This window comes from Coturnix japonica, chromosome 38 (genome assembly GCF_054131305.1).
Source record: "Coturnix japonica strain WE chromosome 38, WE-NBRP24, whole genome shotgun sequence".
Lineage (NCBI taxonomy): Eukaryota > Metazoa > Chordata > Aves > Galliformes > Phasianidae > Coturnix > Coturnix japonica.
This window is the reverse complement of record NC_140700.1, coordinates 2,311,852-2,326,703: the sequence shown is the minus strand read 5'-3', so window position 1 is coordinate 2,326,703 and position 14,852 is coordinate 2,311,852. Positions and strand designations below refer to the sequence as shown.

At 55.3% G+C, this 14,852-nt stretch overlaps 1 protein-coding gene across 1 annotated transcript; it reads right to left on the bottom strand.

The window, feature by feature from the left end:
• Nucleotides 1–91: 91 nt before the first annotated feature.
• Nucleotides 92–8,542, bottom strand: DENND2D (DENN domain containing 2D). Its single transcript, XM_085527293.1, has 13 exons — nucleotides 8,122–8,542; nucleotides 7,816–8,024; nucleotides 5,868–6,052; nucleotides 5,584–5,696; nucleotides 5,432–5,501; nucleotides 5,133–5,210; nucleotides 4,908–5,048; nucleotides 3,439–3,587; nucleotides 3,176–3,353; nucleotides 2,982–3,023; nucleotides 2,480–2,570; nucleotides 2,116–2,355; nucleotides 92–1,488 (listed from the first exon to the last, which is right to left on the bottom strand). The coding sequence occupies exons 1-13, from the start codon at nucleotides 8,145–8,147 to the stop codon at nucleotides 1,427–1,429; spliced, it is 1,584 nt and encodes a 527-aa protein (XP_085383419.1). The 5' UTR covers nucleotides 8,148–8,542; the 3' UTR covers nucleotides 92–1,426.
• Nucleotides 8,543–14,852: the final 6,310 nt, after the last annotated feature.

Below are 14,852 nucleotides of genomic sequence, written 5' to 3'. Positions count from 1 at the left end.
TTGCAGAAAGGATAATTGAATTGTTCATTATTAGCACCCCACATTTCCCCTTCCCCTTTTGTGGTGGGAGATGAATGAAAACAAACACAGATAAAGATCTCTTATCTTTAATTTCCCATAGGCTGTTTGCAACTATCTCAGTACCCACAAATATGGGACTTGTGGAGGCAAAGACGACATCTACAGTGTCAAACCCCTTTATAGCCCTGACAAAGAGTTACCATCCACCCCAAACAAAGTGGGGCAAAAAGTCACTGTCCTCCTTCCAGGATGGCTGGGCACATCGCTGCTCTTCCATTCTCTGTCCAACAGCACTTCTGCTGCTTCTATTTGTGCATGGTACTCCTCCAACAGATGCTCTTTGCCTCTGGCTCAGTTCTGTTGCTGTTCCAGCAGCTCTGACCATGGCTCATTAGACAGCGCTGCTATGAAATGTCTCATGGGGGAAGCAGGAGGAAGGAAGTTATATTAAGAGATGTGATGATGACTGAGATGGGACAGTTTGGCCACGCAGCCCTGGAGAGGAGGATGGAGCTCTGCATTTCTCCACATCTTCTGCTGGGAAGAGCAAACATCTCTCCCTGCTCATCCCTTCTCTCCCAAGGGAAGGTCCATTGCCATTGAGGAACTGGGCAGACCTGCAGCCTTGAGTCTGTGCAGCAGCCCTTGCTTCCTGTGCAGATGCATTAGAAAAGGGGGAAGATCATAAAGTACTCCTAAAACGCTCTTAAAGTCTGCTGCAGGCATCACACTTCAGCAGCAGTGCTGAGATGAACCACAGTGATATAGAAGTTGGCATCAAACACAGAGGGAGGAAGATGTTGCCACCTTTTACTATGAGATTTAACCAGCACTTCCTCCTCCCCACTGCTGCTCTGCTGCAGAACAGAGCCCTGTGCCCTTCACAGTGAGTAACATGTTGGTTCACTTCAAGCAGCTGAAGTGAGATCATGGCTGCATGCAGTACCAACAAACACAACAGCTACAACAGATACCAGACTCCTCAGAGACCTCTTCCATAGGCTGCCACCTATTTACCAAACCTATGTTTGTTTTACTTAGAAATTAATGTTTCTTCCTCATCTCTCATCCATTTTTTCCTTTAGCAATGACCAGTCCTGCAGCTGCCCTTCACTTCCATCTATCAGCACTCACAGTGCTGGGGCAGTCCCCATGGCACAGCTCAGTGTGGGGCTGAGCACTGAGCCATGCATGGTTTCTGTCCCCGTCTGCTTATGAGCTCTGTGCAAAACTATTTTCCAGTGCAACTGTGCCCTGAGGGAAAAGGGAAAGGGCAGAAACCAGTGCTTGGTGCTTTCCATGAGGCTGGGGCAGGACAGACCCAGCAGAATCCAGAATACTCTGCCCTTAGATAGGGCACGGATGGAACACACAGCCCTGCTGGTGGCGTCCCTTCAGGCTGCTCTCAGGAGTCCCTTCGGTGCTTCTTTTGCTGGTGGTATTCTGTTATCTTCTGCTGGAAGTACGCTGCAGGCACAGAAAGGGTTTGTGGTCAGCAAACACCGCCAGTGCCAGAGCTGTCACATCTGTGCCTGCTGCTCACACATGGAACTGAAAGGGCACTGAGGTGCATGGGGGTGGATGGCACACACTGACACTGGGTTACAGAGGGCTGCACGCAGGGGATCTGGGTGAAATGGGGTTGTGGCCATCCTCCCCCCAACACCACTTCCTTTCCCCCCCCCACAAGAAGTGAACTCAGATTGGTTTTCACCCTGTTGGTTTTCATTCCTGTTCCATCTTTGTGCTTTGTACCCAACTAACAAGGAAGAAATCAAGCAGGAGACCCCTGAGAATGCAAACAGCCCCAAAGGTGACGCAGCAGGAACACAACAGCTTGGATTCTGCCCTCCATCTACTGCAGGTCTGTCCTTGTGTACCCCAGGCAGGGCACAGCAGACTGAGGAGATCCGTGTCCAAACCCATTTATGCAATATTGACTGTTTGCCTTATGACAAAACAAGCCCGAGGTGCTTTCTGACTGCTAATAGGAACAGAGAGGGTAAACAGGTTAGAGAGAGCTGCATCCCTCTCTGGGTATGGGGCCTTTTCTCCCTTTCTCCACCCACCCCAGCACTCTGCAGCACCACGTACCTTCCTGTGGGATCCTGCTCTTCTCTGCGTCCTCGATAAATAAGGAGAACATGTTGGTCTTCACAAACTTCTTGACAAACCTGCGGTTGGTCTTGGAGGTGATGGCCTTGCAGAAGGCTCTCTCCTGGAAGGTACCCAGGCCGTTTTTACTCCACTTGATGTGTGAGGAATAGTGCCCGACCAGACGGACAAAGAACTGCACAAAGGCCTCGGAGACGAGTGCGTTCAGCTGCTCAGATGCTGGGAGAGGACACAGCATTAGACATGGAAATGGGGTTCTGTTATTCCAAATGGAGCCCAGGTCCCACTAGGAGAACAATCCTCCCTCTACACACTTTAACCCTGTGTAAAGAGTTGCCCTTACTGTGTACGTTGTTGTTGTTGTTGTGCCTGTTCAGAGATGCCAGCATCTCATTTTGCAGCTTCATGGGCAAGATGTCCTCCTCGTCACCCACCTGGAAGGCAAATGGGGCCATGAAGGAGCAATAGTAGTGCAGCTCACATGGCTGTGGGGGTGCTCAGGGGCTCTATGGGGCCCTGTAATTATTGCCCTGGGAATGGGATGCCCTACACACAGAGGCTGCTGCTCATGGTAGAGGAATTAATCCCTTTGCGGGACATGAAGGCATAGAATCATCAGATCATTAGTGTCAGAAAAGAGCTCTGAGATCCCTGAGTCCAACCCAACCCCACCTCTGTCTCTCAGTGCTGTATCTCCCCCATTCTGAACCCCTCCAGGGATGGTGACCCCACCACTCCCAGTACCAAAACCTCAACCCTGCCTCTGTGAGGCAGCTGGGACAGAGCAGGGAAGGGGCCCTTCCTGGTGCTGCCCCTCAGCCCCACGTCCTACATAGGAAACCTACCGCCCGGATGATCTTCCCTTCACACAGATCAACTATCAGAGCCTGGAAGAGAGCACAGAGCAACGGGCTGAGCAACCACTGCTGCCAAGTCACCCCCTCCCACATCACTGCTCCCCACCTAACACAAACCCATGGTCACAGCTGAACCTAGTGCTCAGCCAGACACCGTCACCCCTCCTGGCTGCAATAAATACCTCCTCCATGGGCTGCTCCAGCACCCGCTCCAGGTGCCGCATCTGGATGCCAACCATGAAGGGTGTAGGGCAGCAGACAGTGTCGAGCAGGCACTCAGGGACCACGGGGATGTAGGTGTGAGCCCACGTGAAGGGGTAGAGGAGAGCAGCCACAGCGTGGATACACTGCGAGAGGACACTGCAAGAGCATGAAGAGCTCAATCTGTGCTCCTCCAAGGGTCTGGGGGGAGGTATTTTGGGAATAGAAACAGCTCAGGACTCACCTCAGCTCCTCAGCCAGGAAGATGAGCCGCCGCTCCAGCACAGCAGAGGCAAAGATGTGCAGGATGAGGATGGGGCTGAGCCGCTGGAGCAGCGCTGGGAACTCCACGTGCTCCAGGTGGGCATCCACGGGACGTGTGAGCTCAATGAGCTGCAGGGTGAGAGCCACCCAGGTTGGCATAAAGGGAAACTTGTCCCTTCTGTGCCCACCTGAGGCTCCCAGAAGATGGTTTAATGACCACAGCGCTGCCCAAGCACCCTTCCTGGAATCTGCAGCATCTGTATCAGGACCCTCTGCAAAGCACAGCCTTTCCCTTGTCCTGCATGGGGATCTGGGACATGATAAACAAAATGCAGGAGATGCCACCAGCAGTGCCTGCTGTGGGATTTATTAATTAGGGCAATGGAGTTGTAACCCAAAGTTCTTCAGTGCTCATAAGGCCCTGGCAGGAGACCTCAGCACACAACCTATGAGCAATGCTGGAGAAAGTTGCCCAGAAAAGGAAGGAGGGCACGACTTCGGCTATGAAAACCACACAGACTTCCTCAAAAGCCATCCCAGGAGGACAGGCATGCTTTGTGCTTGCAAGGATGGAAAGGTGAAGGACAAATCCTGCACCACATCCAGCTCCCAGCCCTGCAGCACCACGATGTGTTTTCAGCCCTGGGATCTCCCTGCCTCTCTCCAGCCCCTGCCTGGAGCCTCACATTCCATCTCTTCCTAAAGAATGTCCCCAATGCGCCCTGCTTCCCCATTACCCCCAGCCACGCTCCTGCAGCCTGGCCCTCAGCCAGAGCATTGAGCAATGTGCAAAGCCCTTGCACAAGTTTTCCTGGATGAAGAAATCCCTCGTAATTTGACAGGCAGCTGCCATATGGCACTAGAGAGGGAGGATCCTGCTCTCAGACCCAGCCCAGCAGGACACATCCTGGAGATGCTCAGCACTGTTGCAGGACGCAGGGCAGATGCTTCAATCTTTTCACTACAGCTTCACCATAAGAGAAAGGAAAAACAGAACGAGCTCTGCTTGTGCTAACATGGCCTGATGCTTTGCATGGGTGAGGCGGGCACCATGCCCTGCTCAGATCTTTCCAAGCAGCACTGCAGGTAAGAGCTGGGCTCGCTGCATGCCTCCAGCACACCTTCGGTGCTCACAGAGGGCAAGCTGCAGCCTGCACTGCTGGGTTGCAGCCCCAAGGCAGAGGTGTGAACCAGCACAGCCCCAACGCAGCAGTGCTGACTCTGATGCTGTTAGAGCAGCGGTGCTCAGGAATGGTGCCGGGTGAGTTTTTGCACTGAAGGCTGATGGAGCTGCAAAGTGGCATCACCCACAGGTGGGCTCCATCCTCATCCTCACCACTGCTCTCACCCATAGGAGGCAGAACCTAAAGTCCTCATTGCCTGACCCATGCCCATGGAGACAGCCCTATGCTGGAGCAGCATGGAAGGTGCTGAGGCCCCAAAACCAACCTCTGTGCCTGACTCAGGGATGAAGCTTTTAATGGTGACTGTTTTCCCTGGAGCTGGGAAGGGTGATTCCCGCAGGCCCTGCATGAAGGGGTAAATCACCGCCATGGAGATCTGACGCCTCTTCTCCACCTCATCCAGGATCTGAGGGAGACAGAAAGGAGCCATGAAATACTAGCAAGCAGCAGGTAAGCCAACTGGCACAGCAATACCCACATAGAGCCTCACCTTAGAGAAGAGCCCGAAGCAGCCAAGGCAGCTGATGATGCAGAAGACCTCAGGGAGGCGGACACCGCGGCCAGAGGGCTGCAAGATGATGGGAGAAGAGGCTGAGCATCTCCCAGCCCCACCACATCAGATCTCTCCTCTTCCCAGTGATCTCTGGACCCATTCACCCCAAGGAGAATTTCAATGGGAAAAACCCAAGTTGCTCACTGGGGGGATTTTCAGAGCTGAGACTTCAGCCACAGACACCCCAGTGATCATCACACTGCATCCCCATTGGCACAGCCACAGCCAACGCTCACCAGCAGCCGCCTGCAGTAACCAATCTTCCTGCTGCCATCCACATTCGTCAGGACAAAGGAAAAGGTTTCACTGCAAGGAGAGAAAACCCATAGGCAAAGGGCAGCTCTGACAGCCCACAGCCCTCCAGGTGGGACCACAGCAGGGCAGGTACCTGGGGAAGGTGGTAACGGGCTCCCAGTTGTTGCCATCAGGGAAGCAGAACAGGGGGATGGCCTGCAGGAGCCGCTCCTCCTCCTCCTTCTGACCCTTCAGGAGGTTCTCACGCTGGAATGAAATGATGCCATTAGGGTGATACATGGCAGCCACAGGGGTGGGGTGGCATGGGGTGGCTTTGGGGTGCCTGCATGGGCTCCCCTGGCTCTGATGATGGGGAAGGGAAATGTCCCCTTTTCCTCTTAGCCACATCTTGCCCCAGAAGGGTGTGGGATCAAATACCTTTGGGAACTGATAGGCAATCTTGGGTTCATAGCGTCCATCTGGCATCTTTTTCAGTGACACCACCACCAGGTACTCAAAGAAGAACTGCCCAGCAGAATAGAGGATGGAGCTCCGCTCTCCTGCCTTTCCCAGAGGCATGTGAGATGGGATGCCGTCTGCTGCAGGGGCCTCCTGTTTGCCTTCTGCAGTCAAAAAACAAAACCAAAACCAGCAGAGAACAGTAAAACATAAGGATGGGAGGTGTGCGGGGTGGGGGGAGATACAGGACCCAGCACAAAGGGGGTTCTGGTCCCTATGAGGGCAATAGTGAGCAGCTGGGGAGCTATGGGTGCAGGACATGGAATGGAAAGAAAGAACTTTGATGAGTCTTCTAAAGGAAATCAAGGCACAATCAGACCCCCACAGCCATCTTTCACCCCATTCCAGACATGTTGAGGGTACCCAGAGCAATGCCTGGGCATGGGGGGTGGAGAGCAGAACCACATAGGAGTGCTTTCAGAGCACTTTATGTTTCCTTATGAGGACATAGAAACAGCAAACAGCCAACACAGGTCTTGTTTGAGCACCTCCAGGGGCTCTTTGAGATGAATCTCAATGTCTCCCTGCCGGATGCACTCAGTCCTGGGAATTGCTGATTACAAATGAGATACCAGATGGTTTTCCTTAAACCACAGCTCCCACAGCAAAGCAGTTCCTTGGAACTGCACCCTGTTTTCTTGTTCAGCTGGTTGGGAGAGCAGCTGGGGAGCATCGGCTTCACAGCCCCGAAATGAGAAACAAGAATGAGGAGAGCCCACACTGACATGCCCAAAGGTGCTGGGATGGTGGGACAGCAGTAGCAAGGCAGGAGATGAGCTCAGTACCCGTGCTTAGGGACACAGCAGGCAGGAAAACAGGCATGCAGCTGGATTAAACCCAGCTCCTGCAGCCTGTTCTTGTATCCCAGAGATTGGCTATGGGTTCCCATGGCAGCTCTGCTATTATCATACACCTCTATGGCAGGTCTGGTGGGCACCTACAGCCTTCAGTCTGCAGACACCCCCAGCTGTGGATTTTCACCCCTCCCTCCCACGGGCACAGAGAGGGCAAAGGCTGCAGAGCTGCACCCTGCCCGCAGTGAGGGTGCAAGAAAGAGTTCATGCCGCACACACAGCTTCCCACGCTGACAGCAAGTTCCTTATCAGCCAAAGGCAGAGCTGGGAGCTGCACAACCCGTCCCATTGCGCCCATGCTGCTGGCTGAGCTCACACCATGCTGCCACCCACCTGTCCCCAACAGAAAGGAAATGGCTTGTGCTTCGTTTTCTACTGAATACTGAGAAAATAGTTGCAAAACCCCCAGGATGGTTTTAGCTTCAGGTGATGCTGGTGAGAAAACCCCAACCCAGAAATGCTCACAGATCCCAAAAGGCCAATTTCTGCACCATCCTCCAGTGGTACCATACCCTGCAGGTACCAGGACTGTGGGGTACAGCCACGATGCCGGGTTCTGCTTCACCGTGTGGTGCTGCCTTTGGGGATGTGGCTCCACGTGGAGATAAAGCCCCGGAGAGGAGAAGGTGTAAATACCCGGGGGATGGGGTGGACTCGTTCAGGGTGGGTTTAGGTTGGGGTTGTTGGGAATAGGGCAGAACAGGAGGGGTCGGGCTGAGCCCCCCAGAGGGTGTTGCGAACCCTGGGATAAAAAGCCTGAGGTTTGGGGTGAGCCCTCGGATAATGAATAAACCCCGGGGATTTAGGGTGAGCGTTCGAGACGAGCCATGGGATTTGGGATAAACCTCGGGATTCGGGCTGAGCAGTGGCAGCTGCTCGGGGAGGGCTGAAACGGACCGAACCGGTGCCGACGCCGACGTGACCGCTCTGTGCTGCCCGTGCGCATCCCCGCTCCGCCCGGCTCCCGTTATCCCGGCACCTTCCCGTCCCGGTCGTCCCCTCCCAGCTCTCACCTCTACGGCCCGGGCGCCGTAGGCTCCGTCGGAAGAGGCTGCTGATGGAAGAGGCCATGGTGGCCCCGACGTGGAGCGGCCCCGGCGCGGCGCTGCGGGGAGCTCCGCTTCCGCCCGTCGCGCTTTCGCTTTCCCGGGGGTGGAGGGATGGAACGGGGCGGAGAGGAGAAGAGAAGAGAGGAGGAGCGGTGGGGAGGGCTGGGGCGCACCTGGATGGGGATCGGGGAGGCGACACCGGGAACGCGGGTGGGCGAGAGAACGTGAAACTGGGAACGGGGAGCACTGAGCACGTAGTTCTGGGACTACCTGGATATGGGGAGAGCCAGGAGCATCCCTGGGCACGAAGGTCCCGGGAGGAGCCGGGCACGGGGGAGATGTCCTACAGCAGAGGCTGCTCCGCCTCCCCGCGGCTCTTTTGGTCTAGGAAAGGGGTGAAGCTGAGCCGCCCCTCGGGGGGACGGAGCTCTGCGGCTGTTCGCCGGGATGGGGAAGCAGTTCCTACTGACACAGCCGCGCTGCGATCTTGTCCTGGTGTGGAAACGCTGCCGGGCCGCGCTTCCATCTATGCTGTCACTTCTCCGTGGGCAGAACTCTGCCCCTTCCCCTCGGATCGGCCCTATAGGCACAGCTATGAGGTGTGATGAGTTACGCACAGTCCTCAGCCCCGCTGTCAGGGCAGTTTGCAGACACAATTTTCCTGTACCGAACACCTCCTTTCGCCCCCGCTGCTGTCTCTTCCCCCACCGGGGCCATTGGGAGCCGTGGATCCGGGGGGGTTTCTACTGTTCTCGTGCTTCCCGGAGCAGACGGCAGCAGGATCGTGTGCTGCTCCCGAGAGACGTTTCCTGTTGGCACAACAGGAGAATAAAAATGTAGGGATTTTCCCTTTGGACTTTGGAGGAAAATCCCTCCTTTCCTGGAAAACGGAGCCACCCCAGGAGTGCAATCATTAATTGCAGCCTGAAGAAATCCCCGAATTCCTTGTTTAGTAGTTGCTTTTTCTTCCCTCCTCCCCCATACACACAACTCTTTTCTGCTTGCTCCCTTTAAGCCAAGCATGAACGCACTTCACCATCGCCTCGCTGTGCTCTGACAGCTTCTATGCTGCGTTCCCAGCCCCGAACCCCTCTGCTCTGGAGGAACACTGTCCCTTTGTGCCCCGGCCACAATCCGTGAGCTGCTGAACTTGGAATCCTCCCACTGAAAGCTCCTTTCTGCCAGATCCCCACCGTGCAAACAAACAGGCACTTTGTGGGCTCTGCTGCGGGTGCGCAGCCAAAACTGTTCTGCTTCACCGAACCGAGCTTCGTCTGTCCTTTTGTTTTGCTTTGTTCTTCCTTTATAACCCCGGTGCTGATGACTACACGCTGGAATTCTGCAAGCGTGGTGCATTCAGGGTGCAAACAGGGTGCTTCCCTGCACAACCCTGGGTGCTGCACCAGGATCCCGTGCTTGCGCTGCAGCTCCTCCTGGTGAGGAAGGCCCATTGCTGCCCCTTGTTCCCCCCCTTGCTGCCCCCTCCCACTTTGCCCACCCCCTCACTGGGTGCTGCATTTCAGAGCGCACAGACCCAGTATCCCCACAGTATAGGAGCTCATCTCAGCCTGCCCATGGCCAGCCTCAGGCTGGGCACAGAGCGGGGGCTCTGGACCCTTATAAGCCCCCACCCCGGGCCAATGCTGGGTGCCTCTATTGGGGCTGGGAGCCCCAGGACCACATTACCATCTTTTCCCTTTGCAGGGAGCTTCTCCCACTGGATGGCAGCATCAGAGCAATGAAACCTCTCTGTGAGGAGCAGCACACCGCTCCCTCTAGGGACTTCCCTCTTACTTTTCTTTCCCCATGGAGGACTGAGGACGTATGGGTTCAGATCAGGTGTGCTCACATTGTCTCTGCCACCACCAAATTACAGCAGCACCCTCCTCCTGCCACTTCTACCCCAGTGCTCACAGGTGCTGGGTGTAACACTATAACGTGACGGAAACCATTGTAATAACAGCAGGATAGCAAAACCTTTAGTCAAAGCAAGCGAATACAAGCCCAAATGCAGCAGACAGAAACAGAAAGAACATTTGCTTACTTTTAGAATAGCTCAGGTAGCTCCACTGCCAGCCCTTAAATGAGGGCTGGGATGGGGTGGATCCTGGCTCCACCCCTTCCATCACTAAGGTACATTGCACACACCTGAGCTCCCCTGGGCTGGCCTTGCCTTTCTATCAGGTGCTCCATCATTGCTTCAGGCTGTGATTTAGCATTGCCACTACACTGAGACATGGGGCTGAGAGCTTGTGGGGATGCTCCATCCCACAGCCAACACAGCAGCCCCAGTCCAGGGGAGGTGGAGCAATGCCAACCCTCATGGGACACCAAAAATGGGGCTTGTCAGTGAGATGCATCCTCTACATCCCCAGCCCCCTCTGCCTCCATACCCAGAGTGCAGAGTTAACTCACACCCCCCAGAACATGAAAGTAAACCTCATCCTTTAGTTTTAGGGACCATTTCTTTCAGAGACCCAAGCCAGCCCTGCTGCTTTTCCTTGCAATGACACAGATTTAACCCCAAACATTTCGATCTGCCCTTGGGATTCCTTGGAGGGGTTGATCAGCAGAGGTGCTCTGGCAGGACTGCTGCTGAGCTGCAGCCACCTGCAAATATAGTGCAGAGAATCCACTCCTTTCTGGGGCAGTTTGATGGTCAGGAGGTGCAGAGACGTCTCAGCTTACAGCCCCATGGCTGGGCTGCATGTAGGCACCCATAGATGGAAAGGGCTGAGCTGCACAGCCTCAGGTGTAGCATGGGAGCTTCCCCAGCTGCCCTGTACTGATTGTGGGTTATAACTCCCCCTTTGGGTTGTTTGGCACTGGAGCTGTTTCAGGGGTTAATTGCAGCATGCAATGGCTTCACAACTGGGTGTACCTGGTTTAATCCCCAGGTGCTCGCTGCCTCTTTTTCTGTGCTCCTCCCTCCTCTTTGCCCCATGGGTAGAGGGCTGTGGGGCAGAATTAACCTCTAGCTGAGCTGAAGGAACCCATGGCAGGGGTGGGGGGTAGGCGGTGGCAGCATGGTTTAACCCCATGGGTGGCTTTTGCAAAGCTCTTTGCTTTGCTGCCCCCAAAGCACTGTGGTTGTATCACCTGCCCAATGCTGGGCACTGTGGGGTGATGGAGGTGGCTCAGCCCTTGGGGGACTTGGGGCAGTGCTGAGGCAGCCATTTGGGGGTGTACCCACAGGAGACCTGCAGCCTCATGCATAGTCCTGGCCCAGATCTCTCTCATCTCCCTTCAAAGTACATTTGCTGCTCAGTGCTATCTGCCCTGGGGGGCAGCTGGCGGTGAGAGCCCCCAGGTCTGCTGGCATGGCTGCAAACCTCAACCCCAAACCCAGCTTGTACCCAAGGAGCTCTGTAAGATTTGCTAATCTCAAAATATTGTTGGCATCCAGAACAGTAATTTACTGCGTGTTTTGCCACAGCAAGTACTTTCCGAAAGGCCATGCTAAGTTTACACCGGAGCAGCCAGGATCAGATGTCAGTTGTTGGCTGCTCTCTCTGTCCCCCTCATCCCTCTGTGCTGGGGTGCAAAGGACATGGGTTCCCTGCACCCTGCAAGCAGGAGGTAACGTGGGCACCAGGAAAGGGAACACCAGGGGTGCATTGGCCCATGCAAGTGGCAGGATGGGTGCACGTCTGGCTTGCAGGACGGTGCATGTTTGTGCATGGCACTTTGGTTTTGAAGCCATGCAGCCAGGGGTAGGAAATAGGCAGCCCTGGTGTGCAGGACCTGGCTACATTTACCTTCCCGAGGGCTTTGCAGGTTGTGAAATTAAATCAGCTTCTCAGCTTTGGTGGCAGCTGAGTGGGAGTGTTGCACGTCCCATGAACACATTACTGCAGTGTTCCTCCATCCATGGGATCCTGAGGGCTTTGCAGGAGCTGGGGTGGAAGGGTGCTGTGGGATCCTGGGGTGTTTCCAGCCCAAGGATGGAGAGGGCTCTCTTTGCATTGGTTCCATTGCAGTGGGGACAGTTGTTCATTCAACCCTTAGGATGTCCTCCTCCTTTGGAAGGACTATGCTCTGGGTGGATGGGCACGAGACCCTCACATTGTCCATAGACCCCCTGGGATCTCTGCCACCTCTGAACCCCACAGATGAAAGCAGCCTATCACAGCAAAATCCACTGCCAGGCTCGGCCCTTGTTGGGTCACAGGGGCTGCATGTGTTGGCCTTCCCTTGCAAAACCACACATATTCCTGTTGTGTTTGCATGAGCATGTGCTGTCAGGAGGAGCAGTGTCTTCCATGGCTGCTTTCTTGATCTTTTGGGTAGAGAGATCAAACCCCATTCATGCTCTGATTCCCAGGTCCTGGCCCAGCTGCTCTGGAAGTGGTTTGGGGTTTTGATTCCTCCACGAAAGGCACTGGGGTGTCATATGGGGCTGTCCTGATGTGGAAGGGGACGGCAGAGGTGGGTCAGGATGGGGGGCAGAGCCCACATTCCCCATCCCTCACAGCAAGCACACGTGGAACCCACGTATGTGAAGCAGACCTGGGCCATATCTATGGGGACACTGGGGACATTGAGGACCATGAGAAAAAGGCATCTTCCCAAATTCTGGAGCAGCATCTAGAGGGTTCTGCAGGGATCCAGGGTGAGGACTGCTTGGTTAAATGTCCCCATGATGCTCTCTGGTGGCAGCAGGGAAGGGTGCAGCTGGGCCACTGTTGGACAACCATAAAGTGGGTTTGTATTCCCAGTTACTGGGATCTGGAGCAAGTCACAGCCACATGGGCATGGTCTGACCTCTCGTAGCCCATCCCATCCTGTAAACTCGGCAGGAAGGGGGCATGGCAGGGAGGTTCTGAATGACAGTGCCTGGATTAGAAGGAGACTTTAGGGTGGGGGAGTCCAGGATCTGCTGCCCCTTGTCCAAGGTTTGCTCCTCTCAGCATCTATGGCATCCCAGGCAGGGGCAGCACACATGGCACGGGGGGTGTGGGTGGAAACAGGGCAAGTAAATGAGGGATGTAGATGGGAGAAAGAAGCTGGGGAGGGAAGACTGCAGTGCTGGTCATACAGGAGGGATGGGGGAGGAGCCCTGGAGATGTCAGGGTTGTGTTTGGCCACTGGTGGGGGTAAGGGGATGCTGAAGGCCAAGTGAGTGTGTGCCTTAAGCTGTAGCTGGCAGTGGGATGTGCTTTACATCAGGGCTGGGCTAACTGGGATGCACTGGGTGCTCTGGGGCTGCAGGCACTGAGCTCAGCAAAGCAGGGTTCTGGGTCACACTGTCTGCAGCCTGCTCCAGAGGGAGACCAGGCAGGGCAGGTGCTGACAGAGCCTTATTGGCGTCCCCAGCTGCTGTCCCTGTCCCTTGGTGGAGGTGACCCTCAGCAGGCTGAGGACAGCAAGGCTGGCATGGGCTCAGCCTGGCATAGGTAAACTCCTGCTGGCAGCCCTGGAGGTGGGGCAGGGTTGGAAAAAAGGCCATAGGAGGCAAAGCAATGTCTTGGCTTTGTCATGGCTTCTGGGTGCTGGACGTGTGATGGGTGACTTATGGAATGCCAAGTCCCACAGGTGCTTCTGCCTGCTCATGTTGGCCTGGGAGGTCACTGCTCCTGCCCTGAGCAGCTGTGATGTGCAATGGGACTGCTTCAGTGGTGGCCCTGGTGATACCACTGCGACACAGTGCTCCCCATCATGGTGCCACCTCCAGGAAAGATGATCCAGGCTGTGCTCCCAGTGAGGCACTGGGCAGAGTCTGAGCATCCCCACTTGGGTTTCTCTGTTGCTGTCCCCCTGCCAACATGGAGGATGGTTATCCCATTGCTGCTCAAAAATAGCATCCTAAAGATGCTGGTGAGGCTGAATGTTGGCATCTTCCTGCCTGCATCTGGCAGCTCCTGACACTGGCTTCAGCTCCATCCCCCAACAATATGGCTTTGTGAGCAGGTGCTGGGTGTGGGTGATCCGCAGGTGCCAAACTGAGCCATGGGGATGCTGAGTGTTGATGGTGTGGATTGATGCATGGTCACACCACAGGGACAGTCCTACAGCATCCACCGGGCTGGGCAGCACAACCCATATTTGCGTTCCCAGCTGATACCCCAATAGGAGCTCAGAGATACCTTGAATCATGCTGGATGTGTCTCTCGATTGCCTGGCTGTGCATTCTACACCAGATAAGGGCATTTTAAAGTCATCCATCACCTGCCCTGGGGGGCTTCAGGGGAGGGGTTGCTCCCATGTCCCTGCTGAGTCTCTGCCTGTGCTCATTGCTGTGGGGTGAAGTAAGCATATGCTTGCGTGCGGTGCACCAGACGGAAAGCTTGTCTGCATCCCAGCCCACCTGCTGCCTGCCCCGGTGCTTGACTCAGCATGCTGTGAATATCGTGGTGACGGGCAGCCTGGAAATGCTGCAGGAGCGCCTGGAAGTGACGGCTGGCATGACACGACCCTGAGCTGGTGGCTGTGGTTGGTGGCTGCGTGGTCTCCCTGTGAGCTCCATGGTTTTGCGTAGGTCTGACTTAACCCCTGCAAGGAGGGGATGGGCTCCAAAGGGCTTTGGACACCTCCTCTGTGCTGAAATCTGTGGGGTTTGGGCGTTTGTTTGGGCTGGTTGGGGTGTTTTCCATGGCATCTCAGTCCACACAGCATGGACAGGACTGGATGTGGCCATATGGAGGGAGGGACGACTCTAGGTCTCCTTGTTTGGGTGGCTTTGGCCATATCCCACTGGGGACTGTGAAATGCTGAGTATCTCCTTCCGCACCCTGATGCAGGATGTGAGTGGCCACTCCTTGATAACCTCCCAGGAAGATAAGGAGGGCTTGTGAAGGCTGCCCATGGAAGGGGAGTTGGACTGGGTGTTCTTCAGGGCTCTCCTCCAACCCAAACCATTCTGTGATGTGATACATCAGCCCAGGTCTGTCTTCTGCCCCATTGACACACACTGCTCTTGACAAGGACCTCATGATGCCATGCTTGCAATTACTGGTGGCCCAGGTGACAGAATGTGACATTCAGCTGCTGCTCATAGTCTT